Here is a 27,570-nt window from a genome sequence, read left to right as displayed (position 1 = left end):
CAAGAAGCCTCAATCCTCACCACTAACACCAGTGAAGGGCGTCCATATAGGGAAAGGATAGTAAATGCACACACAGTAAAGTATAATTTCCCTTAAGAGAACACAGAGATCACAGTCAGTCTGGGGCTGGTTCCTCCCTTTCTCTCCAGGTCCCCAATAAGACTCCCCACTGGCACAGCTATAGAGTCCAGATCTCAGCCTAGTGGTCAAGCTAAAATATCTAGCACCCTGTCTGTTCAACCAGTGCTTTGTGTCCCTGCCCAAGTAGCTTAACCACACACACTTTGAGATAAGAGTTATATACAACCACACAGACACTCCTGGGGAAGGCTAGCAACAAGCTCTGCAGCTGTGCCCCTTTTACCCAGACTATACGGAAGTACCACTTGCCACCACCCACTAATATTTATCAGCTACTAAAAAGCCCTTATGAAGGGGTGTCCAATTATACTGTGCAATATTATTATCCAAATGGTAAGTGCAACTGAACAGTCAAGGCTTATTGGAGTGGCTTGGCCAGTATCACTGTATACATGCAATGTACTCTAGAGCTTAAATTATTTCTACACAAAACAGCCACAATTGAAAGGCTTAAAAATATTTAATAGTAAATAATAAAAGCACAAGACAATACTTCTTGCTACACAGTGTTAGTCAAGAGTTCAGAGATCACAGAGAAATACTTAAAATAATACAGTAGCAAAGTTCTGACATCAGTACAGAAAAAAAATCCAATCTTTCTAGTTCCTAACTATATCTAAGAGAAAACACAATTCTAAAATAAACTTACATATAGAATACAGGCAGAGTGCTGGTGAGTTGGATGGTCTCAAGACAAATGCTAAATGTCCTCATTCTTTCTGTCCTTAAACTGATAACACAGACCACCGATTCATTTCAGATTACATCATTTTTTTTGGTTCCCAGGTGAACAGAAACTCAGAGGTTAATAGCCCTTTTGATCTTGCAGTTGGTCAGGAAGCCAGAGCAATAAAAGAAATTATACATGTAAATTCTAGCCATTAACTCTGGCCTCAAAACAATAGGCAGAATGCCTCCCTCTAGACATCTCGGCTTCAAGTTTTAGATCAAAGAATTTCACAATGCTTGACTTATCAGCTTTCTTACAGCTGAGTGCACTGTTGTTACATTTTTTGCAGTTCAACATCCAATACAGTCTTTTCACATTTAAGAGAACAAGCATGTGGCTTATATTAATATTTACAAATGACAGAATTATCTATAAATTTTATCTAGCTAGGCTGGCAGCCTTTATTATACATGTAAATTCTAGCCATTAACTCTGGCCTCAAAACAATAGGAAGAATGCCTTCCTCTAGACATCTCGGCTTCAAGTTTTAGATCAAAGAATTTCACAATGCTTGACTTATCAGCTTTCTTACAGCTGAGTGCACTGTTGTTACATTTTTTGCAGTTCAACATCCAATACAGTCTTTTCACATTTAAGAGAACAAGCATGTGGCTTATATTAATATTTACAAATGACAGAATTATCTATAAATTTTATCTAGCTAGGCTGACAGCCTTCATCTATCTTCACACACCCCCCCCCTGCAGAACTCAACCTAGTTTTTCAAGTGACCCTTGAGAAATGTCACTTGAGAGCAGGCCTCTCAACTATCCCTGATTTACAGGGACATCCCTGACTTAGACTCAGATTTTTAGGTCTGTCCCTCTTAATCCCTCTTAAACTGGTGACTGCTGAAGAAAAGGTTGTGAATTGCCCTTAATAAATAATGATAGTAATTTAGAGTTATAGACATCTTTTACTTCAGAAAATCTTATATTAATTCACATTCTCTTATTCTGCATATGTTTCAAGTTAATAGGTTTATAGGTTCATAGGTGGGTACTAGACTATTGGCCCTAGGGCCTATATAAGCCTAGTCAAACGATACCCTGGCTTTTGCCACCCAAGAAAATTATTTTCCTCTGCCCCTGTTGAACAGAGCCACATAAGTGATCCCCGGGGTGAATTTCCTATCTCCCATCCAATCATCAAGATTTTTTGAAGAGTGTTAATGAGGAGCTTTGTTTGTTATAGATAGGTAGTTTGTTCCAGAGGATGTGAGGTCTCTGGGACAGGAATCTATCCCTCTGGCATGTTTTGTTTATTGTGGTGACAAGGTTTAGGTCCCTAGAGCATGTAGGTTGGAGGGATTGGGATTTCTTTAAGCTCTGGGTTTGACATAGCTTTGTATGTTAGGCAGAGATCGCCTCTGAGTAGGTGATATTTGATGGAGTAAAGCTGGAGTTTTTTGAGATGGTCTACATAGGGCATGTGTTTGAGGCCGGTAATCCTGTTTGTGAGGTATTTCTGCTGCCTTTCCAGTTGTTGTAGATGTCTTGTGAGGTACATACCAAAAGGGGCATTGTACTCTATAATGGGTCTAATGAGTGATAAGTGGAGGGGAACAATGACCTTTTTTTCCTGGATGAGAAACCTTTTGTGATGAGGCATGCCATATAGAAGGATTTCCTGACCACTGTGGCGATGTGATTATCAAAAGAGAGACTACTGTCCGCCTGTGTCCCAAGGTCTCTTATCACACTTTCGGTGTTAAGTAGACTACTGCTTATGTTGTAGTTCATGGGTACAGAGTTTTTACCAAAGGGGATAACAATGCACTTTTTTGGCATTGAGCTTGAGGCCATGGCTTTGACACCAGGCATTTGTCTCAGTGAGGCCCTTTTGTAGGAAGTCCACATCATTAGGAGTTTTGATTATGACTCCTAGTTTGCAGTCATCTGTGAACTTCATTAGCCAAAGGCCTTCTGTGTTAGCCTGTACTTCAGAGAAGTTGATACAAAACAGGAGAGGACCCAGGACTGAACCCTGTGGTACTCCACTTGTCACTGGTCTGAAGTTGGATTTGGAGTCTGCTACTTTCACAGTGTGGGTTCTGTCAGTGAGCCAGTTGGCAACCCATCTCGTGACATAGGAATTTATACCTAGTTTAATGAGTTTATCTATAATTCCAAAGTGGAGGGTGGTGCCGAAAGCCTTGGCGAGATCTAGATAGGCTGTGTGAACCACCTTACCCTCATCTACGGCTTTAGTGACCACTTCAAAGAAGTCTATCAGGTTTAGGAGACATGATCTGCCTTTTACAAACCCGAATTGGGTAGGGTCCAGAGTTTGGAGATTACCAATGTCATTGTTTATAAGTTCCATGATGATACGTTCCATAGCCTTGCAGACCAGGCTCATCAGGCTAATGGGGTGGTAGTTCCCAGGGTCTGTTTGGCTCCCCCTTTGTGGAGTGGGATAACCATTGCTGTGCACTATTCAGTGGGCACAAAGCCTGAGGTGAGGCTATGACTGAACATGGTACTTAGGTGGGGTGCCAGTTCGTTCTGTAGTTTGTGTAGAATGCAGCCTGGGATGTTGTCAGGTCCCATGGATGCTGTGTTCTTGGCTTTGGAGAGTGTCCTGTGGAGCCGTGATTATAGGAACTTTTCATTCTTCCGGTATAGAGATGGGCCCTTTAGAGGATGAGAGTGGGATAAAGTTAGCACTGAACCTATCTGCCAGGATGTTGGCAATATCAGCTGGTACTGTATATATGGTGCCATTGTTCTATAACTCAGAGCAGATTTGAGTGTTGCCACTGAGATTCTTGACATAACTATAGAATGCTTTGTGGATGTCTTTAGAATCAGTGGTGATTTTGTTTTCATAACTAGCAAAATGCCTCCCTCTAGATATCTTGGCTCCGAGTTTTAGATCAAAGAATTTCATAATGCTTGACTTATCAGCTTTCTTACAGCAGAGTGTACTGTTGTTACATTTTTGCAGTTCAACATCCAATACAGTCTTTTCACATTTAAGAGAACAAGCCTGTGGCTTATATTAAAATTTACAAATGACAGAATTATCTACAAATTTTATCTAGCTAGGCTGGCAGCCTTCACCTATCTTCTCATATAGGACTAATGGTCTCCTTTGAAGTAAAAGTAAAACTTGGAACCCCAGCTAGCCCTGGAATATTCAGGAACTATTCTAAGGCTAACTTCCTACTATTAAGTGATGACCTGGCAACATTTCAAAGCCCCATAAACCCTGCATTTTACCTGTATTCTGCTTTTAATTTCATATTAAAACTTGGAAAGAAGCCACAGCTGTGTCTCTTGTGAGTCACACAGAAATTAGAACAGGTTAATTAAGGAGTCATAGTTTCATAGTTTCATAGTATAGTACTAAGCTATCTGCCCTGGGGCATTTGTAAGCCTAGCCATAGTGATGTGGCTTTTGCCACCCCATGAAATGGTACAAAAATGTACAGAATAAATCTAGAATACTGTGCCTCTGTCTAGTAGTGACACAGTGAAGGTCCCCTTATATAACAGAATTAGTGTACTTTGCCTCTGTCTAGCAGTGACACAGATGTGACCCCTGGGGTAAACTTACAATCTCCCATCCACTCATCAAGATTTCTGTTGAAGAGAGTCAGTGAGGGGCTCTGCCTAATATGAACTGGGATCCTGTTCCAAAGCATGGGAAGCCTCTGGGTTATGAATCTATCTCTCCAGCATGTCCTATTCATACTTGTGCCAAGGTTTAAGTCTTTAGCTCTCGTGGTCCTGATGGATTTGGATTTTTTGAGGTGGAGCATGTCCATCAGATCCTGACTGGACATGGCCTTGTACGTCAGGCAGAGATCACCTCTGAGCAGGCGGTGTGCTACTGAATAGAGCTGAAGTTTCTTTAGTCTGGCAGAATAAGACATATGTTGGAGACCCTTGATCCTTTTGGTGAGGTACTTTTGTGGTTTCTCCAGCTGTTGCAAGTGCCGGGTGAGGTACATACCAAATGGGGCATTGTACTCAATCATGGGTCTGATGAGGGAGGAATATAGGGGTACAATGACATCCTTGGACCTGGATGTGAAACCCTTCATGATGAGGTGTGCAAGGTAGAATGTTTTTCTAACTACTTTGGCAACGTGGGTGTCAAATGAGAGGTCGCTGTCTACTTGGGTCCCTAGGTCTCTGATTACTTTTTCCATACTCAGTGGGTTGCTGTCTATGTGATAATTTGTGGGTACTTTGTTTTTTCCAAAAGGGATGACTATACATTTTTTGGCATTTAGTTTAAGGCCGTGACTACGGCACCAGTTGTCTGTTTCAGTGAGGCCTTTTTGTAGAATGTGTGTATCTGCTGGTGTATCGACTATGGTGCCTAGTTTGCAGTCATCTGTGAACTTTGCCAGCCACAGCCCTCCCATGTTTGCTTTAACATCTGAGAAATAAATGCCGAACAAGAGGGGTCCCAGGACAGAACCCTGTGGGACACCACTTGTGACTGGCTTTGAGTCTGACATTGCTCCAGCGATTTTAACTTTATGGGTTCTGTCCTTTAGCCAGTTTGCAACCCATCTAGTGACATAAGGGTTTACTTTTAGCTGTTTAGCTTATCTATGATGCCTGGGTGGGGTATTGTGTCGAAGGCCTTAGCCAAGTCCAGGTATGCTGTATGGACTGCTTTGCCCTCATCAATGGCTCTAGTGACTGTTTTGAAAAAGTCAACCAGGTTTAAAAGGCAGGATCTGCCCTTTACAAAGCCGAACTGGGTGGGGTCAAGCGTCTGTAGGTCCCCTATGTCTCCGTTTATGAGTTCCATAATGATTCTTTCCATAGCTTTGCAGACCAGGCTAGTCAAGCTTATGGGGCGGTAGTTTCCAGGGTCTGTAGAGGCACCCTTGTGGAGTGGGACCACTGTTGCTGTACGCCAGTGTTCAGGTACATATCCCGAAGTAAGGCTAAGGTTAAATAGCATTTTTATGTGTGGGTTTAGCTCCTCTTGGAGTTCACGTAACATGCACCCTGGGATACCGTCAGGTCCCATTGATGCTGTGTTTTTTGCTTTGCTTAGGGCGGTTCTCACTTGGACATCTGAGATGACAGGGAGATTACATTCAGCTGGGATAAGTATTTCTTCTTTTGGGGGTGAAGGAGGCGAGAAATTTGCACTGAACCTGTCAGCCAGAATGTTAGCAATATCTGTGGGTTCAGTGTATTTTTTGTTGTTGTGAACCAACTATGAGCATATCTGAGGATTTCTGCCCAGGTTTCTAGCATAGCTGAAGAAGGCTTTGTGGTTATCTTTAGTGTCCTTAGCAATTTTTATCTCAAAGTTTGCCTTGGATGTTTTTATGAGAGAACGTAGTTTTCTGCTAATGTTGATCAGAGATGTCTTCCCTTCATGGGATTTTGCTCTGACGTGCAGTGGCTTCCTTCTTTTATTATACAATTTGTTTATGGCTGAGGTCCACCAGACAGGATGCTTACATTTGGTGGAGAGGGACTTGGATTTGTTTGGGATTGCATGATCCATGCATTCTTGGAGATGTCCATAGAAAGCATTTGTGAAGGATTCGGCATTGTGGGATGTGGTATCCACTGGCACAGTGGGCTTAAAGGATACCATCTCAGTCTTAAGAAGAGTGAAGTCTGCTTTTGAGAAGTTTTTCACTGTGGTCTTTTGTGCTGGGGGTGGAGGTGGGATATGTATATCCAGGGTGATTAGTTTGTGGTCAGATCTCACTAGTGAGGGGTATACTTCTGGTGTGGAGCATTTTGTCCCCATGTTTGTGATGATCAGGTCTAGTATATTATCTCCCCTAGTGGGAGAGGTGACTAGTTGTTCCAGTGCATTTGAATTTATGAATTCCAGGAACCTTTGGGCTGGTGTATCAGGGCTAGAATAATGTACCCAATCTATGTTTGGGCAGTTGAAGTCTCCCAGTATGATGGTATTTTGTGATACATTCATATCCTCCAATGTCTGCAGGAAGGCTGAGTGGGGTTCTTGAGATTGGGAGGGTGGTCTGTAACATGCTACCAGTTGTATAGCAGTTTTGCCTATGGTTAGTTGCACCTGTATGGTCTCTGATGCTTCATGTGTTGCTACTAACCTGGAGGTGTGGGTGTCCTTTATGAATATGGACACCCTCCTTTGTGGTTCGCCTGGGTTTTGGGGCGAAAAGCATGATACGAGGTATAGCCTGGTAGCTGGGGTGCTCTCAGGAGCCTTGAACCAGGTTTCAGTTACTGCACAGACGTCTATGTTCTCCATGCTGAGGAGTGCATCAAGTGCCTGCATCTTGAGATTTAGACTTCTGGCGTTGAACAGCATTACCCTTAGTTTTTTCCATTTTTGTTTTCTAAGGAGGTGGGTTTGTCTTTTGAGCCTTGCCTAAAAAGGCACGATGGGGTGGCAAGAGCCTTAGCCAATATCCGAAGCCCAGTGGTGACAGGTGTAAGCCATCCCTTGCATGCAGCATGGCTTGTCCAACATATCATCCCAGGCAGACAGACATTGATCCCCTTAGAATGACACCAGTACTTGAGCCAATTGTTAAAGCTGATCATCTTGTCTTTGTATTGTGGTATCATTCTTGGTGAGGGCAAGATGCTGCTCAGGGTCAGGGTCATACCAGCCTGGGCTACATAATCGGAGAGCTCCTCTATGTCTCTTTTCATGTAGTCCAGGGAGGTACGTCTCAGGTCATTCACACCAGCATGGACAATGACGGAGTCATATTTGTACTTGCTTTGGAGTGACCTGAGTGCGTGTGTTATGTGGCGGATCCTAGCTCCCGATAGACAGCTCACAGTCACCTTTTCCTTGTCCAGCCTGGTCAGTGGGACATCAGTGTCTGACTATGGAGTCACCTATTACTAGTGTATCAGGCAAGGTGTTTGGCCTTAAGGGCTGCGATTGGTCGATACACTGATTTATTGAAGTATGTGTTGCATGTGTTTTGTTTTGAGGTGGTGGATTTTTGGATGTCTGCTTTGGGAGCCTCTGTTGTTTTGGTAAGTTTTTTATTAGAGCCTCCGAGTATGTCTTTGTGTTTTTATGTGTTTGGTTTGCAGTTGTGGTAGGTCTATGTGGGACTGGGATTGTTGTGTGTGTGGTTGCCATCTCCTCCTGTCTGGTCATGCCAGCCCTGAGTTGAGAGAGTTCAGCCTCCAGTTTGGCTATATAGTTGCATCTCTCACATGTATTTGTGTTTGTTGGGAGGAGGAGAGGGTTGTCTGTGTACATGAGACAATTGTAGCATTGTCTCAAGATGCCCATATTGACCAGCTGAACTGGAGACGACGCCAGTAATCTACCACTCGACATGCTTAAACAGTATAAGGGAGTGGTATACCTTTAAGGGAAGTGGGTATTCACAGGGGTGGTAAGTAGATGTAGTGCTTTACTTAGTACGAGAGTGCTTACTTAGTAGAGAAGTATTGAAAACAAGTGCTAGGCTTATAATACAGTGAGTAGTCTGGTTATACTAAGAGTAGAGCTTCCTTAAGGGAAAATTTGAAGAACAGACTTGGCAGAGCCAGAAAAAGTTTAACCTTGTTTAACTGGCGCTGCGCTATGCATACGACCGTGCAAAGCCGTGCAAACGCTGATTTTAAACAGTGAACTACAGAAGAGCTGGAAATGGTCCCAAACAACCAATTACTACAGCTTCTTGTGCTGAGGTCACTTCCCCCAAGGACGGGTAGGCTGCTCAAGGCTCCCCACTCCCACTGGTGAGCAAAGAAACTTCCTTCTATCCAAGTAAGGTAATGGACAACACAGGAACTACACCACAGCCCAGAATACAGCAATGCCTGTAAACTGGTCTAAACTAGGCGGGAAAACAAGGATTATTTTTTTTGTTTTTTTTGTTTTTTTGGTGGAAACACACAGAAAATGCAGAAACAGTGATAAATTAGTTACACAGGCTAGCACACTTTTGTGAGCAGCCTCCACAGTTAAATTAAACAAACAAACAAGCAAACTTTCGATCAAATTCGACTAAATTTAAAATAATGCAGCAATCAGTTAAAAAACGGTTCAGGCTAGTTCAAGGTAAGCTACAGAAGCTATTTAAAGTGAAAAAAGCAAAGATACTTAAATCCAGAAGGTAGTTGCTTTTCTGAGTTCCCTGCTGCTAGGACCACTCTGTAAACCCACGTGGAGCTTGTCTGAGCACAAGTTAGAACAGGTCAATTAAGATTAGTTATCTGTGGATGGATGGATGGATCTGTGAACTGAGGGGGGGTGGAAGTAGGAACTAAACTTTATATTTAAGGGGTAAAATAAAACATTTCAAAGCTTTACTGGAAAAGCTCATTTAGACTATAGACTGTGCCACAATTTGCTGTGAGGGAAAAGTTAGTTTGCTTTTGCTTTTTTGTATTTTGTATTACTTTATTGCCTTCTTCTGTTTTGTATACCATGATTTGTTTTCTGTACACTGTGTTTTAATTGTATTCTGCTTTTAGTTGCATATTAAAACTTGGAAAGAGACCAATTCCAACACCCTGGATCAACTAATCCATAGTCCCACCAGGGGCTCCAATATCCTAGACCTGGTCATTACCAACATGGGAAATCAATGCTCCATACCTATGGTCACCCCCTCGTTAGTCAGGTCTGACCATAAGCTAATCACCCTTAACATCCACATCCCACCCCACCCCCAGTAAAGAAACCACCATAAAAAACTTCTCCAAAGCCAACTTCATGCTACTCAAGTCAGAAGTGACAAACTTCATGACACCCATGCAGATGGGAACTGAAAGTTCAACTGCTGAATCCTACACTAAGGCACTGTATGAGCACATCCACTCATGCATGAATCGTGCCATCCCAAATAGAACCAAAATGCTCTCATCTAAAAAAAGGAAGCCAATCTGGTGGTCCCCTGCCATAAACAAACTTTACAACAAAAGGAAGAAACTTTTGCAGAAAAGAGGAAAATCCCAGGATGCAAAAAACTCCCTTACTAGCCTCAGTAAGAAACTGAGATGCCTCATAAAATCCTCCAAAGCTAGTTACAAAAATAAAATTGCCAAAGATCCCAAAGACAGCCACAAAGCATTCTATAACTATGTCAAGAATCTAAATGGCAATGCTCAGATCTGCTCTGAGCTAAAACAGAATGGCATTAAATATACTGATCCGAAGGATATTGCCAATATCCTGGCAGATCGATTCAGTGCCAACTTCACCCCCCTCTCACCCCCTAAATGGCCCATCTCAATACAGGAAGATTGCCAAATTCCAGTAATAACGGCCACACAGGTACAAAACGCACTTTCTAAAGCCAAGAATACAGCATCCATGGGACCAGATGACATCCCGGGCTGTGTACTACATGAACTACAATATGAACTGGCACCTCACCTAAGTGTCATGTTTAATCATAGCCTCACCTCAGGTTTCGTGCCCACTGAGTGGCACAGAGCTACAGTTATCCCAATCCACAAGGGGGGATCCACCTTGGATCCCAGAAACTACCGTCCCATCAGTCTGACAAGCCTTATCTGCAAGGCCATGGAGCGTATTATCATGGAACTTATAAACAAAGACATTGGCAACCTTCAAACACTGGACCCCACCCAGTTTGGGTTTGTGAAGGGCCGATCTTGTCTCCTGAACCTGACTGACTTCTTTGAATCAGTCTCCAGAGCCATGGATAAAGGTAAGGTGGTCCACACAGCCTATCTAGACCTTGCCAAGGCCTTTGACACCATCCCCCACTCTGGAATCATAGATAAACTTACTAAGTTGGGCATTAATCCCTATGTCACCCAATGGGTTGCTAAATGGCTTACTGATAGAACCCACACTGTAAAAGTAGCCGACTCCAAATCCAGCTCCAGACAAGTGACAAGTGGAGTACCTCAGAGTTCAGTCCTGGGGCCGCTCTTGTTTGGCATCTACTTCTCTGAAGTACAGGTCAACACTAAGGGACTCTGGCTAGCAAAGTTTGCAGATGACTGCAAACTGGGAGCCATTATTGAATCCCCAAATGATGTGGATACTCTACAAAAGGGCCTTACAGAAACAGATGCTTGGTGCCAGAGCCATGGGCTCAAGCTCAATGCCAAGAAATGTATTGTTATCCCCTTTGGGAACAAACATGTATCCATGAATTACCATATAGGTGGCAGTACACTAAACAAAGAAAGTGTGATAAGAGACTTAGGGACACAGGTGGACAGTGGTCTCACCTTCGATAACCACATTGCCACAACAGTCAGGAAAACCTTCTATGTGGCACACCTCATCACAAAGGGCTTTTCATCCAGAAAAAAGGAGGTCATTGTCCCACTGTACTCATCCCTCATTAGACCCATTATAGAATACAATGCCCCATTTGGTATGTACCTCTCAAGACATCTTCAACAACTGGAAAAGCCTCAGAAATACCTCACTAAAAGAATCACAGGCCTAAAGCAGATGCCCTACGCTGACCGCCTTAAAAACTCCAGCTATACTCTGTCGCATATCGTCTACTCAGAGGCGATCTCTGCTTAACATACAAGGCCATGTCAAATCCAGAGCTGTTGGACATGCTACACTTAAAGAAATCCCAATCCCTCAGAGCTACACGCTCCAGGGATCTAAACCTTGTCATCACAATAAACAAAACATGCTGGAGGGATAGGTTCCTGACCCAGAGACTCCCTAGACTCTGGAATAGATTGCCCATACATGTCAAGCAGAGTGCCTCTTTGGACCTCTTCAAGAGGAACCTTGACGATTGGATGGGAGAAAGGAAATTCACCCCAGGGATCACATCAGTCGCCCTGCTAGACAGGGGTCCAGGAAAGTAAATAATGTGGGAAGAAATAGCCAGGGAATTGTTATGGCTAGGCTTGTATAGGCCCTAGGGCTGATAGCCTAGTACCAACCTATGAACCTATGAACCTATGAACAGTTATGTCTTTTGTGAGTCACACAGAAATTAGAACAGATCAACTGAGAAGTCACACAGAAGTTAGAACATGTCAATTAAGGTTAATTATCTGTGAACTGAGGGATGGAGCTAAGAGCTAAACCTTCTATTTAAGCAGTAAAATAAAACATTTTAAAGCTTTACTGGGAAAGCTCACCCAGACTCTGCCACAACTTGCTGCGAGGGGAAAGGTTAATTTCCTTTTGCTTTCTTGTATTTTGTATTATTTTATTGTCTTCTGTTTTGTATACGGTAATTTGTTTTCCTCTCACTATATTTTACTTGGATTCTACTTTTAATTGCTTATTAAAACTTGGAAAGAGACAACAGCTGTGTCTCTTGTTAGTCACACAGATTTTTTTTTAAATTTCCCACCCCTCCACCCTGTTGCTGTTGTGTTCTTAAACACAGCTGTCTTTCTAGTTGCCTGCCCCTTATGTTAATTTGACCATGTATCTTTTCCCTCTCCCCATTCACTGGCTGTTGTGAGTAAGCACAAAATTAACATTTTGTGAAATCACTCCCCTTCAACTATTTAAATTTATTGGGCATGCCAGTGTATTCCATAGAACCAGAATAAATATGTACCCACCCCCTTTCAGTCTATCTTGCTCTTTTAAAATTAGTGGTCTCCACTTAGACAGCTAAAGCTTAAGTCACCCCGTTTTATATCCAGCTGCTTAGTGCACACTGCAGTGCTTGGATATTAACCCATTTTTTTTCATCTTACCTTTAAACACCTACTGCAAGACCACCAGTTGTTGGAGAGCCCGCATTCTGCTTCTCAGTAGTTATATTCAGATTAGTGCTTCTGTTTTCTCCTGGTGAAAGAAGGCGCACAAGGACATTATTTCCTGGAGAAGGTTGATCACCACAAAGCCTAATAGCTGCTTCATAGGTGACAGCTTGGAATTTGTGCTTATATTCTACTCCTGGTGAGAGAAAGAACAGAGTGCATTGGTTCTTGACTGTTTCTGGTTGGGCAGTGATTGTCTGTGCTTGCCTTTCCTGATTGGTGTGGTTGCTATTCAGGGCATCTACCAGAAAAAGGCTACAACAAGCCTACAGACCCTTACATCATCTGGGATAAGACTGTGGATCACCAAGCAGGCAGTGGCCTGCTTCTCATTTTGAGATTGGTGCTTCTGGTGAGAGAAGAAGCAAAGGAACATTGTAACCCAGAAGAGTGAAGCTGTGGTGAGAGCAGCACTAGTAGTAACCAACCACTAGTAGTAGCCAAGCTTTATATTTTCACTCCAACTGTTTAATTAATCAATAAAAAGGGTATGTTGCCATGGATATGACCTTTCCCACTATCTCCATTACCAGCTTGGTGCATAGAGGCATCCTGAGGCAATGTAGAACTTGCCTCATGTTTACTGACAACCAGTTAAATCTCAAACAAACTGATATGGTACATGAGAGATGTATTTACACAATATGACTGGAGACAGTATTTGTCAGCATAGAAGGAGATGGTCAACAGACCATGCTGCTTTGCCAGGGATGATCTGTACCTCTCCCCTCTAGACTTTCAAATGTTAGCTAAAACATTGTCTTCCCTCATAGTGCTTTTTTAGGCAATGTCAAACTGAAAGTGCTCCCAAAATAGCAAATCAAAACCAAGAAAATCTAAAGGCATTACTGCTCAATGCTAGGAGTCTAAACAAAAAACTCCACTCCCTAGAAACTCTCTTCACCCTAGATAATGCTGACATCTGTGCGGTCACTGAGACATGGTTTAAAGCCACAGAGAGCACACCAATACTGCAAGGTTATAATGCCTTCCACACATTTAAACCAGCTACTACACAGACAGGGACCAAAGGTGGAGGTGTCTCAATTTACATATACCTCAAGGCTGGTTAAACAGGGCAATGCACTTGAGCTGCTCCATGTTCAAATCACCATAGGCAAAATCCAATACCACTTCCTTACAAGCTATAGGTCCCTCTGTATAACCCAGGAAACTTATAACATGTATTTAAACTTATTGGAAGCTCTCACCATCCAATCCAATACTATATTCATGGGTGAATTTAACTACCCCATTATTAACTGGGAATTCTATATTACACCAAACATACAGGCACATACATTTCTGGATTTTGTGAACACAAACTCCCTGGACCAGATTGTCAGTACACCAACCAGGGATGCAACCGTACTTGATCTGGTCCTCACTAATATGGGAGAGTCCTGCACACCTCCTACTGTAATGTGTTCCCTGGTAAGGTCAGACCACAAAATGGTCTAATTTGAAGCAAAAATAAAATCTGGACTCCCAGCTAAACCTGGAATATTCAGGAACTATTCTAAGGCTAATTTCCTGCTATTAAGTGATAAACTGTCAAAATTACAAGCCCCATAAACCATGAGAACACTACTGCCTATGCAGAACTGTAAACAGAAACTCTGTACAAGCATGTTAATAGCTGCATAGAGGCAGCCGTACCCACCAGGAAGAAATACAGAACTGACTCAGCCACCTTGGTGGAATCACAAAACCAATAGGTTGTATAACAGAAGGAAGAAAATCATGGCAAAAAGTAAGAGGTACAGCACCCAGGAGGATAAAAGCAGTCTCATCAAGCTAAACAAACAACTCAGAGGACAAATAAGATCTACTGAAGCCAAATTTGAGGTAAGTTTGGCCTCCCAGGCCAAGGACAAACACAAGGCATTCTTTAGGTATCTCCACAACCTCAAAGGCAATACACAATTGTGTGCAGTGCTCATTGTAAATGGAGCCACCTATACTAAGCCAGAAGATATAAGCAAACCTACTGGCTGATAAATTCAGCTCCAACTTTAACCTTCTTTTCCTCTCAACCTTTCCTCAGGAAATACCATATAATTCCCCCTGCTATCACTAGGGAACAGGTCTTTAATGCTCTCTTTAAGGCCAAGAACACTGCATCAACAAGCCCAGACAATATCCCAGGATGCCTTCTAAATAGTATGAAACATGACATATCAGGCCCTCTGGAATTGCTATTTAAATGTAGCCTGCAAACAGGTTTCATGCCTCATGAATGGAAAACAGCAACAGTCATCCCTCTGCACAAAGACGGGCCATCTACAGACCCGTAAGTTTCACTAGTCTTATATGTAAATCCATGGAAAGAATTATCATGGAAATGATCAATAATGACATAGAAATCCTCCCAACACTGGACCCAACCCAATTTGGTATCATCTAGGGCAGGTCATGCCTACTCAACCTGATGGACTTCTTTGAGAAGGTAACCAAAGGAATGGATGAGGTCATAATGGTTCACACTGCCTACCTTGACCTGGCCAAGGCATTTGACGCAATACCCCACTCAGGCATTGTTGACAAACTCAAGAAGGTAGGTACAAACTCTTATGTCACCCAATGGGTAGCTAGCTGACTTACAGACAGGAACTAGGCAGGTAGAACTGGAAAGTCCACTTCTAAGAAGAGGTCAGTCACAAGTAGAGTCCCTCATGGATTGATTCTGGGACTGCTCCTTTTTGACATTTTGCTTCTCTGAAGTCAAAACTAATGTCAATGGCCTCTGAATGACTAAATTTGCAGATGATTGCAAATTAGGAGGTGTCACTGAATCTCCTAAAGAAATACCTGGTGCCGGAACCATAGACTAAAACTAACTGCCAAGAAATGCAAAATAATATCCTTCGGGAAGTCATCAACCCCTGGTAACTATAACATTGAAAACACATCCCTAAGAGATGACCCAGTAGTCAGGAACTTGGGGACACACATAGACAGTAATCCAGCCTTTGACCATAACTTGTCTGCAGTAGTGAGGAAATCATTCTGTCTTGTGCAGCTTATAAATGAAGATATGGCACGTAGGTCCAAGCAAGTTATTTTTCCACTGTATTTGGCATTTATCATCCCTATCATTGAGTACAAATTCCCTTTTGGTATGTACTTCAGCAGGAATATTCAACAACTGGAACATCCACAGAGGTTCCTTACTAAAAGAATACAGAACATAAGTAGCATGTCCTGTGCAAACCGTTTTAAGGCCCCTATCCCTGTATTCTGTCTCCTACAGGCTATTGAGGTGTTATCTATGCATGGCATTGTCAGACCTCATGCATATCTTCAAAACAAACAGCACAAGACAAGAATTACCCATTCTAAAGACTTAAACATTGTCTGTGATATAAATAGGACCTGCTGGAGAGATAGGTATGTATCCCAGAGACTACCCAGTCTCTGGAACAGGCTCCCCATCCATGTGAAGCAGAGTTCGTCCTTAACCCAATTCAAATGCAACTTGGACAACTGGATGGGGAACAGGAAATTCATTCTTGGTTTGGCACCTATGTGTCTGACACAGGCAGGCTGTAAATGGTTCATTTCCCTGGCCCCTGTTTGTAAATGTTTCTTCTCCCAACACCTTGCTTGCATGTATCCAGGGTACAAGATCTTGTCAGGGATTTGGGATGTATGGCTAGGCTTAAAAAGACCCTTGTGGTCCTCAGCCTAGAAAACACCTATGAACCTATGTGAAGCATTGAGCAATATTTTAATGTAAAGCAACTATTTACATTACAAGGGTGAAATACATTTTATCAAATCAGTTGTCTACATTGTACGTAGAAGTGACTATAACTGCTTAGTGGAGGTTGACTGAATGGAAATAACTGTCACTTGGTCAGTTTAGTCATTTGTCTAAAAAAAATAAAAACTGCATCCCAGAATAATCACAGAATACCCAGACTTTCCGAGCTTCTTCATGCTGTTGGCCCCACGCACCAACCTGTATAAGTGGATTTTTACTCAGACTTAGTAGTAGCCTCTGCCCCGAACATAGGTTTTGTTGACACATTTTGGTCAACAAAGCAGACATTTGAAAGTTGTGCCAGATAAATAATCTCTAGGGTTGAGAAATATACCCTTTCCCTGGTATTGTGTGATCTTAGAGTTAGTTAATACATCAGTTAGCAGGGACTGTGGGAGCTCAGCCCTCCATATGGAAGGTGTCGGGGTGGGGGGTGGGGGCTTTCTCCCATGCAAAAAACACTCTGTTTGCATAAAGGTTTTGTCTTGAATCATGCCCAGTGATGTTTCAGTGCTTTTTTTTCTTCTGTCGATGTTAGAGACATTGACATTTGGGTGTTTAGATTATTTAGAGTATACCCATATGTATCTGTATCTGTCTGTGTACCTATCTATCTAACTACATAATTTTTTTTTTTTTGCTTCCCATTGTAAAATTCTACTATTAGCAGTGTCCAGTCTGAGTCTTCTTCTCTGGTATTCCTAACATCTATCTGCTTTATCTCTCAGAGACTGGGGCCCTGTTAAAAGGGAAATCCTATTATATGAGTGTACGGGGGGGAGGGTAAGAAAGAAGACCTGAACAACCTGGCATGATGCCTTTCAAGCAGCTGAAAAGAGCTTTGTTTTTATGCCCTGCACACTTTTCTACCCCATGCACCCCCTGTGTAATTATATTAATGCACAATTTGTACTGCAGGACTAGTCTTTGGTCTCCATTATGGATTGCACTCTGAGTCAAAAGCCACTCTCTTCAACCTTAGGTAGATGAGTAATCAAAAATGCCACTCTTTTGTATCCACCCTGGTTGACTCTTTAGGGAATGAATCTGCTAATGTAACCTGGGATTCCTTTGGTTTCAGGTAGGGATTTTCCCTTTACAATTTGGATCAGACCCCAATCAATACTTATAAATATTATTTATTTTATGTATTTATTTCCAGTTTGATTACCAGGGAATTCCACTGGGCCCAGAGAGCCTGTTTTCAGTGGAGGCCCGGGGAGAAAAGCTCCATAAAACAGATTGCAGTAAAGATAGCAATCCAATAAAAATAAAAGTACAAGTACAACTACATATCAAATAATACAAAGCATGAGCAATATTGCCCATAGTGGAAAAATATTGTGCAGATACATTTTAACAAATTCACACAAAGTCAAAAGTCAAAAGCTATTTACAATATTTACAGAGTGTGAGAGATCATATGGGAATTAGCTATAGAAGGTTATAGCCAGCTATATGGTGCTTAGGAACTCAGGAGGATACCCTCCCAGGGGCTTTTGTTAAAGAGTTCTAGGTAGGGAGAATGCAGTTACATTGCCATTTGAAGGAGAGGTAGGTGTAAAGCTGAGTTTTGAAGTTGTTTGTGTTTGATATTATCCTTAGTGTGGAAACGAGACAGTTCCATTTCTTACCCAAGGAGAAGGAGAGGAGAAGTTGTCCAGCAGGATGTTTAGGTTTGTGGACAGTAATTAAGTTTTGGTGTTCAAATCTGAAAGTTCTATTTGGGGTGTATGGAGGAATGATGTTAGTTAGAACAGGGCATTTGGTTGGATTAAATATTAGTCTATATGGTGTAGTGAGCTGGTGGAAGTCCAGGTAATTTGTGAATTCTAACCAGTTGAGGGATTGAAGGGTAACACAGTGATGAGTGGAATGTTTGGCTTTGGTGGCAAATTTAGAAAATTTGTGATAACAGCTTTCTAGTTTGGAAGTGATGGAAGAGGATAGGTTAGTTAGTAGCGGGGCACCATACAGATGGGAGGGAAGGAGGTAAGAGGAGCCCAGAGTATGCCTAGTAGAAGTAGAGAGGAAGTGGCTGTTCCTGTATAGCATACCTAGTTTTTGGTGAGTTTTCTTTATATTTTGCTGAATATAGATGTAGAACTTGAGGTGTTCATCTATAGTTATACCGAGTAGTTTGGCAAAGGGAACAACTTTGATTGGAGAGTTGCTTTGGCTAAGGACTTGGAAGGAATTTTTATCAAAAGAGAAAGATTTTGAGGGTGTGAATAGTAGTATTTTAGATTTGTTAGCATTGAGAGAAAGGTGATTTTGGTGCATCCAGATCTCAGTAGTTGAGAAGGCAGTCTGAGTTTTAGATAGGAGTTCAGGGAGGTTAGAGGCAGAGCAGACAAGTGTAGAGTCATCTGCATATTGGATGGCTTTGGCATTAGGAATAGTAGAGTGAAACTTATTGATAAATATATTAAATGGCATTTGTCTGAGGATGGATCCCTGTGGTACTCCGGTAGGGGTGGATAAGAAAGGTGAGGTGCCTTTTTTTCAAGTTCACAGCCTGAGATCTATCTGACAGATAGCTTGCAAACCAGGAAAGTGTGTTTTGGGAGAGATTTAGGTTTGAGAGGTGACTTAGAAGGTGCTTATGGAAACAGTACTGAATGTTTTAGAGAGATCTAGGAGCACTGTGGATACTAAGTTCCCAAAATCTCGGGCTTGATTGACAGTTTCTAAGAATGAGAATGAGCTGTTATGGTGCTATGTCCTGGTTGGAAGCCATGTTTGGTAGGGGTAATGTAAATGGACTGTATAATGACACAGTTTTATGCACATTTTTAAAATTAACACTCTTGTATGTTATCTAATGAAAATGTTCTCATATATTGTTGTAGGTATCAGTGACAGAGTGCAGTGCATTGGCTGTGCTGGAATACTGGGCCAATGGGAGGTGAATGATGTCCCAATGGAAGAACATTTAAAGCACTTTCCTACGTAAGTAACATCTCTGTACCTTAAAATTCATTATGATTGTGCACTCTCTTTATAGAGAACCAGAATAAAAAAATTCTTTTTTTTTCTTACCTGATATGAACATGGAAATTCAGTCATTTGCCCATCACCCATAATTGCATGGATTTGCTTCTCCATCTGTGCCTCTGTTACGAGACAGAAATATGATCAGGGTGTCAAGGACATACATTTTCATGGGAAAGATCGAATGAACAATTTTAGTCTGGCCTGTATTGTTTCACCCTACTTTACAGAGTATAATGACTTCAAGGGTGGCTATTTGACCTTTTAAATAAAATTGTAACTTAACACACTTCTGGCTAATCCGGAGTGTGCATTTTAGGAAACACTGCTTGTTGAGGGATCCATGAGCTGAATAGGGCTGGCTGTGGTCACTTGAGCTTTTAACACCCAGCCTATCTTTTCTAGTAACAGCTTGCTGATTTAAGCAAACCGTGCTTTTTCTGTTGTGGCTGTTGTTGATCAGTTAAGCCAACTAAGATACATGTGAACTCTTCAGGGGATGACCAAGAGCACTTCTGGTTAAGTGACTTGCTTGGAGTGATACAATGCTGCACTTTTACCTTGAGAAGCAGAAACCCAAACTACCTTAAGAAGCTTGTTAGCAATCCTTGTCTTAAACTTATATGCTAAGTTGCCAGGCAACGCATGATAACAGAACAGAAAAGGTCAGACTATATTGCCTCTGTTCATCTCAATCAATAAGTGATGTGAAGAATAAGCAGGCTCACTACAAATTAGCTATTTAAATTTATGTTGTTTACTAAGTTATCTTAGACTTGTGTTTTCTCTTATAAATAGCTAGAAACTAGAAAGATTAGTCTAAGTGTTTTTGTGTGATGTCAGAACTGTACTACTGAATTATTTTAAGTATTTCTCTGTGATCTCTGTACTCTTGACTAGCACTGTGTAGTAAGAAGTATTGTCTTGTGTTTTTATTATTTATTATTAAATATTTTAAAACCTTTCAACTGTGGCTGTTTTGTGTGGAGATAATTTAAGGTCTAGAGTACATTGCATATTTATAGTAATTACTGTCCAAGTCACTCCAAATAAGCCTTGACTGTTCAGTTGCACTTACCAATTGGATAATAATATTGTACAGTAATAATTGGACACCCTTTTAAGGACCTTTGAGTAGCTGATAATTATTAGCTGGGTGATGGCAGTGATTTCTACTGTATAGTCTGGGTAAAAGGGACACAGCTGGAGAACCTGTGTCAGCCTTCCCCAGGAGTGTGTTTGTGGTTGTATAAAACTCTTATCTGAAAGTGTGTGTGTGTCATCTACTTGGGCAGGGACACAAAGCACTGGTTGGACAGAGAGGGTGCTGGAGATTTTAGCTTGCCCAGCTGGCTGAGATCTGGATCCTATAGCTGTGCCAGTGGGGAATCTTATTGGGGACCTGGAGAGCAAGGGAGCGACCAGCCCCGGACTGACTGTATTCTCTGTATGCTCTTAAGGGAAATTACACTTTACTGTTTGTATTTGTTATCCTTTCCTGCTATATGAGATGCCCCTCACTGGTGTTAGTGGTGAGGATTGAGGCTCCTTGATTGCTGGGACAGGACACGGGCATCACATATTAATTGGTGGCAGTGGTGGGATATCCACACCACATATTAATTCTTTGGCAAATACTAATTTGCTTGTAGTGGTGCGGGTAGAGTGAATCCCTGTACCTTGTGTACAGTGAGCTTTGAATATGTTTTATACTCTAAATCAGCCACACAGTGAATACTCAGAGTTCAGATCACAATTGTTTTATTTCTTTTGTTAGCTTAGTTAGTCAGGGTGAGCAGGCAGCATGTCAGCATACAAGTGTCCATGGAGGCAAGGTGGACAACAAAAGGTGAGAGCGCCAGTAAGTGGGAAAGACAAAATGCAATAGTAGGTTGTGTTGCGACAACAAGGGTATTGAACTACCATCCTGCAGATGTCCTGATAGGGAAGGATTTGGACGAGGCAGTACGATGTGCTTATGCAGTTACACATGGTCAGACTAGGAGACAAGCATGTGGGTCTGGTAGCCTGGGGGAGACCGAGACAGACTGCATACTGGAAGCCGGGACTGGTGAAGTGGTTACTTCAGGGAGTGAGCTACGGTGTAGCAGTGAGACTGAAGGTGAACCATAACTGCTAGTGGGTACTGATGGTCCTTTGGACAGAGTGACTGCAAAGGTAGAGGTGAGTAGTAGTACCCAGGCTGTCAGTGAGGCACCACTGTCAGAGGATGCCAGGCTTCCTGTGGAAGGGGAGCTGGGAAGGGTTACAAGGAGAGAGTTGAGACAGGCTCAGCTCTCAGACCCTACATTGCGAGGCATGAGGCAGGTAGCTATGGAGGCACCTGTTTCTCAAGGAAAGGGGGAATCTGTATACTGGTACAAAGGGTTACTATATAGAGAGTGGACCCCTGAGGGAGGGCTAGAGAGTACAGCAGTTTGTAGTGCCTAAAGCCTACCATCTGGCGCTTCTATCCATAGCCCATGATATTCCCTTTGCAGGTCATATGGGCATAAAACATGCAAAAAAGCGTATTATGCAAAACTTCTATTGGCCTGAAATTTCAGAGATGTAACAAGGTACTGCAGGACCTGTGAGCAGTGCCAAAAGGTAGGCAAGGCAGTAGACAAGGTGAGAGCTCCTTTGATGCCTTTGCCTGTGATTGAGGAGCTATTTCAGAGGGTAGCTGTGGATATTGTGGGTCCTCTGAGTACCCCAAGTTCCACAGGGAAAAAGTATATCATAGTGGTAGTGGATTATGCTACACGATACCCCGAGGCTGTGACTTTGTCCTCCATTGAGGCAGAGAAAGTGGCAAATGCTTTGTTAGAGATTTTCAGCAGGGTAGGTTTCTCAAAAGAAATACTGACTGACAGAAGTGCCATTTTCATGTCAGACCTGCTGGCTTGTCTGTGGATGTCCTGTGGGGTGAAGCACATGAAGACCAACCCTTCCGTCCCCAGACTAATGGTCTTGTTGAGAGGTTAAACTCTACAATCATGTCCATGCTATGGGCATTTACAGATCAGTTTAAGAAGGAGTGGGACAAATATTGTCCCATCTGTTGTTTGCTTACAGAGAGATTCCCCAGGACTCCACAGGTTTTTCACCCTTTGAATTGCTGTATGGGCATAGGGTGAGGGGACCGCTAGATTTAATTCGTGATGAGTGGGAAGGTGCGAGTCTCACAAGGAGTCTGTTGTGGCATATGTCCTAAACCTCAGGACAAGGCTCAGGGAACTCATAGGCTTGGCCCAGTAGAACCTGGCAGAAGCAGAAAAAGGTGTGGTATGACAGGAATGCTTGAGCTAGAGAAAATGCTGTGGGGCAGCAGGTAATGGTTCTCATTCCTGTCAGACACAACAAACTGCAAGCAGCTTGGGAGGGACCCTACAAGGTGGTAAGAAAGGTAAGTGATGTTAACTACATGGTGGAACTGCTAGGCAGAAGGCAGGGGCACAAATTGTACCATGTTAACATGATGAAACCTTACCATGATAGAGAGGCCCTTGTGCTGAGCATTTGCAGTGGAGTCTGAGAGAGATCTGGGGACTGATCTCCTCAATGAGGCTCGGGCTGACACCTCAGTGGAAGGGGTAGCAATGTCCCAGCAGCTATCTCCTACCCAGGTTCGAGAAATCCTAGCAGTGTTGCAGGAATTTGGGGACATATTCACTGGGAAACCAGGGTGCACCCACCTGGGGCAGCACCAGGTGGATACATGACCCCAAAGGCCTATTAGGCAGGCCCTTTATAGAGTGCCTGAGAGAGTCAAACAGATTCTGAGGGAAGAGGTACAGGAGATGTTGGAACTAGGGGTGATTCAAGATTCCAACAGTCCCTGGGCCTCCCCAGGTGCTGGTGCCAAAGAAGGATGGCAGCACCAGGTTCTGTGTGAACTACAGGAAATTAAATAGTCACACAGAGTCGGATGCTTACCCCATGCCTATGACAGATGAGACCCTAGAGCAGCTGGGTGTTGCTAAGTATCTTACAACCATTGATCTTACCAAGGGTTACTGGCAGGTGCCCTTGACTCCCAGTACTAGAGAGAAGTCAGTCTTTGTGACTCCTTTTGGCTTGTATGAGTTCTCAAAGATGCTCTTTGGGATGAAGAATGCCCCAGCGACTTTACAGAGGTTGGTAGACCATATCCTAGCAGGAGCAGGAGGGTTTGCCCTTGGTTACCTAGATGATATTGCCATCTACATCCATTCCTAGCCAGAGCACCTTCAGCATGTCAGGGAGGTGCTGGGCAGACTACAGAGGGCAGGGTTGACCATTAGGCTGAGCAAATGTCAGGTGGGTATGGCAGAGGTCTCCTGCCTAGGACATAGAGTGGGGAGTGGTAAGATATGGCCAGAACCTGCCAAAGTGGAAGCCATTCATGCATGGCCTGCACCTGTTACTAAAAAGCAGGTGAGGGCATTTTAAAGGACAGCAGCATACTACAGAAAGTTTGTCCCCAGTTATAGTACCATTGCTGCTCCCCTCACAGCCCTGACAAGGAAGAACAAGCCAGATAAGGTAGTGTGGAGCCCAGCATGTGAGCAGGCATTCCAGAAGCTTAAAGAAGCTTTGGGAGGACCCCCTGTGTTAGCCAGTCCAGATTACAGCAAAAAAATTGTTGTGCAGGTGGATGCTTCGAACCATGGGGTGGGGGCTGTACTTAGCCAGATTTCTTCAGAGGGAGAAGAGCACAACCCCCTAACATGGTTAAACAGAGCCAGCCAGCAAAATGCCAAGTTGCTAAGATGGAGCCTAGGGTTACAAGCATATGTCAGTGCAGCACCACAGTGGGATTAGCAATGCCAATGCAAATGGGTTCTCAAGACAGGGAATGGGGTATGGTATACACAGATAGACCTAACCCTCTCAAACAACGTTTCTCAAGGGTCACTTGAAAAACTAGCTTGAGTTCTCTGGGTGGGGTGGGGGGGATATGAAGGCTGCCAGCCTAACTAGATAGAATTTTATACATAATTCTATTATTTGTAAATATTAATGTAAGGCACAGGCTTGTTGTCTTAAATGGAAAAAAAAACTGCTGTTAGATGTGGAACTGAAAAAAATGAAAGAACAGTGCTCTCTACTGACCAAAGTAAAGCATGTTGTAACCCTTTGATGTAGACAGTGGTGCGGAAGAGTGTAGATGAAGAAATTCTTTCTATTGTTTTTGTTTTTATTGTTCTATTGTTTTAACAAAGAGTTAAATTGCTAGATTTAAACACGCAAATGTATTTTTATTGCTCTGCTTCCTGGCCAGCTGCAAGATAACAAAAGGTGTTGTTAAGAATGTAAATGCAGTTTCTGTTAGCCTGGGAACCCAGGTAAGTGAGAAGAATGATGTAATGTGAATCAGAACTGCAACTTCAATTTAAACAGAGAGAACCAGAGAGGATTAAGCATTTTTAGCTCATCAGCACTCTGCCTGTTTCTATATGTAAGTTATCTTAGACTTGTGTTTTCTCTTAGAAATAGCTAGAAACTAGAAAGATTAGTCTAAGTGTTTTATGTGATGTCAGAACTGTACTACTGAATTATTTTAAGTATTTCTCTGTGATCTCTGTACTCTTGACTAGCACTGTGTAGTAAGAAGTATTGTCTTGTGTTTTATTATTTATTATTAAATATTTTAAAACCTTTCAACTGTGGCTGTTTTGTGTAGAGATAATTTAAGCTCTAGAGTACATTGCATATTTATAGTAATTACTGTCCAAGTCACTCCAAATAAGCCTTGACTGTTCAGCCACAGTTACCAATTGGATAATAATATTGCACAGTAATAATTGGACACCCTTTTAAGGGCCTTTGAGTAGCTGATAATTATTAGCTGGGTAGTGGCAGTGATTTCTACAGTATAGTCTGGGTAAAAGGGGCACAGCTGGAGAACTTGTGCCAGCCTTCCCCACGAGTGTCTGTGTGGTTGTATAAAACTCTTATCTCAAAGTGTGTGTGTTTGTGAGCTACTTGGGCAGGGACACATAGCACTGGTTGGACAGAGAGGGTGCTGGAGATTTTAGCTTGCCCAGCTGACTGAGATCTTGACCCTATAGATGTGGCAGTGGGGAGTCTTATTGGGGACCTGGAGTGCAAGGGAGTGACCAGCTCCGGACTGACTGTGATCTCTGTGTGCTCTTAAGGTAAATTGCACTTTACTGTGTATATTTGTTAACCTTTCCTCCTTTATGAGCCACCCCTCAATGGTGTTAGTGGTAAGGACTGAGGCTTCTTGATTGCTGGGCCAGGGCATTGGCATCACATATGTCCATTGTAAATCCAGCATTACTCACAACAAAATGTCTGGCTACCTATAGCTTCCATATTCTCTGCTCTACCAAAATAAAAAAATGAAACAATGTAAGAAGATGGTGAAAGACAAAAATTTCCATCCTGCTCAGAGACAGACAGAGGCATCCACAAACATCAGATAATATTAAAAAAATGACCACATTTGCAATAGAACTTGTGTACTTTTAAATCACTACAAAAAGAAAAAAAAAGACAAACTACATTTGCTTTAATGCATTGCACAACTATCAGCATCTTTATCTTCTCATGCATGCACAGCATATTAGGAAGCTGTCACCTGTCATCAAGGATGTCAGAAACAGATACCTTAAGGAAATCAACAGCTACAATGCCATTATTTAAAAAAGGTAATCAACTTCTTTCTTCTTTTTTTAACCAAAACAACAAGTAAACAGGTCACACAGAAAACCATATAGACAATAACAACAAAAAAGCCCAGGAAAACTAAAGTCTCCACTGCGTAGTACCTTAAATTTCCTTGAAAGGAAGGCCCATGGAATATATGCAAATGATTCTTTTAAGTGTTGCAGCTAGATGATGTTCTCAACACCCCACATGTATTTTACTTTTTTATAAGTCTTTATGAATGCATTCAGACCACTAAAGCAAATCCCAACTAAATGCAGACATGACATATTTTTGCCCTTTTTATGAGCTTATTGGTACTGCTTAAGTGTATAGTTTAGCTTTCCTAGCTTGTGAAGAAGCCCAGTGTTTCTTAAAATAAGGGTGACTGTACAATATCATAAATAAGATGCAAAACAATGGGTAAAATGGTTAGGTCACACAGAAAAGCCACAATGACGATAACAACAAAAAGACATGCACATTCCAGAGTCTCCAGGTTCTCATTTAGACAGCCTAATTTACAACTGTAACTTCCTTGTGGTGCCATTTAAAAATATTTCTTATTTTTGCCTTTTTGATATATTTTTGTAAAGTATATTTATGAAGGTAAAAACAGGAAAGAAGTATTTTTTTCACTTTTGGAAAATGCATCAGTTCACACAGGTGCTAAGGTTCTGGGTGTTAAGAACAGTTGATGAATGTGTGTGACGGTGGTGAACTAAAGTAATTAATGAGTATATTTTTATATAAAATACATAATTTTATTATTATGTCACATGCATATCTCCTTAACAATAAGAAAAACTGAGTACACCACAATACAAAAGATATCTTTTTGGTAATAGTTTCTTAGGGGTTGCTGTCTGCTCCTTAGAGCCATACAAAACTGGAGTTGCCCTGCTAACTCTGTGGTACAGAGTAAGGGAGCCTGGATTGACTTAGAAGTCCCAGGTGCTGTAGGAGCTTGCTTGGAAGGATGGGAATGAAAGTTAATGAGCGTGCCATCCTAGGGGAAGGGAGATGGTCAAAGTTTTGTTTCAGAAACAACACCAACTTGACAGCTGGGTGTTACATTGCCAGGCAAATGGACATATTGGGGTGCTACACCTGCCAATGAATGCTCAGGCATGGAATTAATTTTACTGGTAATGGCACATATATCTGTGCTTTCTATGATTGCAAAGAAAAGGTAATCAGTCTGGAAGCTCTGATCATTTTAAAAAATTAAAACAAAAGCATTTTGGGGTGTGTGGAGCAACAATTCCCCTACATTTCCACCTGTCACAACTTCTTTCATATACATATTCCACCATCAGTGTAAAAGTGAAAACCATGTTCCCAAGGTTGCATGGTCTCACACTGGTAACTTTCTTTCTGTGATCAAATAACCTTTGAGCTCTAAGGCCATTCCTGCCGAGATGCTCACTACCAATATTAAGACCCTGAAATTGTATTCTTTGCAATGTGCTTGCCATCCAACATAAGAAGAAGAGAAGGAAGTAGGACACACTTGCAGTTCGACAGCTACTGCAAGACGCCATTTGCAAGCTTCAGAACTTTTGACCCCATCCCACCTCACTGCCAACTTACAG

The 27,570-nt window shown here is 42.2% G+C and overlaps 1 protein-coding gene across 1 annotated transcript in view; it reads left to right on the top strand.

The window, feature by feature from the left end:
- The window catches only part of LOC122795944 (baculoviral IAP repeat-containing protein 1e-like), a 521,014-nt gene that overhangs the window by 377,371 nt on the left and 116,073 nt on the right, over positions 1-27,570 (top strand). The window contains exon 6 of the mRNA XM_044064427.1: positions 19,177-19,276. Within this exon, the coding sequence (XP_043920362.1) occupies positions 19,177-19,276 (100 nt within the window). The remainder of the gene's footprint in view (positions 1-19,176; positions 19,277-27,570) is intronic.

This window comes from Protopterus annectens, chromosome 2.part2 (genome assembly GCF_019279795.1).
Source record: "Protopterus annectens isolate FY-2018-M chromosome 2.part2, PAN1.0, whole genome shotgun sequence".
NCBI classification, from domain to species: Eukaryota; Metazoa; Chordata; order Ceratodontiformes; family Protopteridae; genus Protopterus; species Protopterus annectens.
Note: the sequence above shows the minus strand (reverse complement) of the source record. Positions and strands in the feature narration are given on the sequence as shown.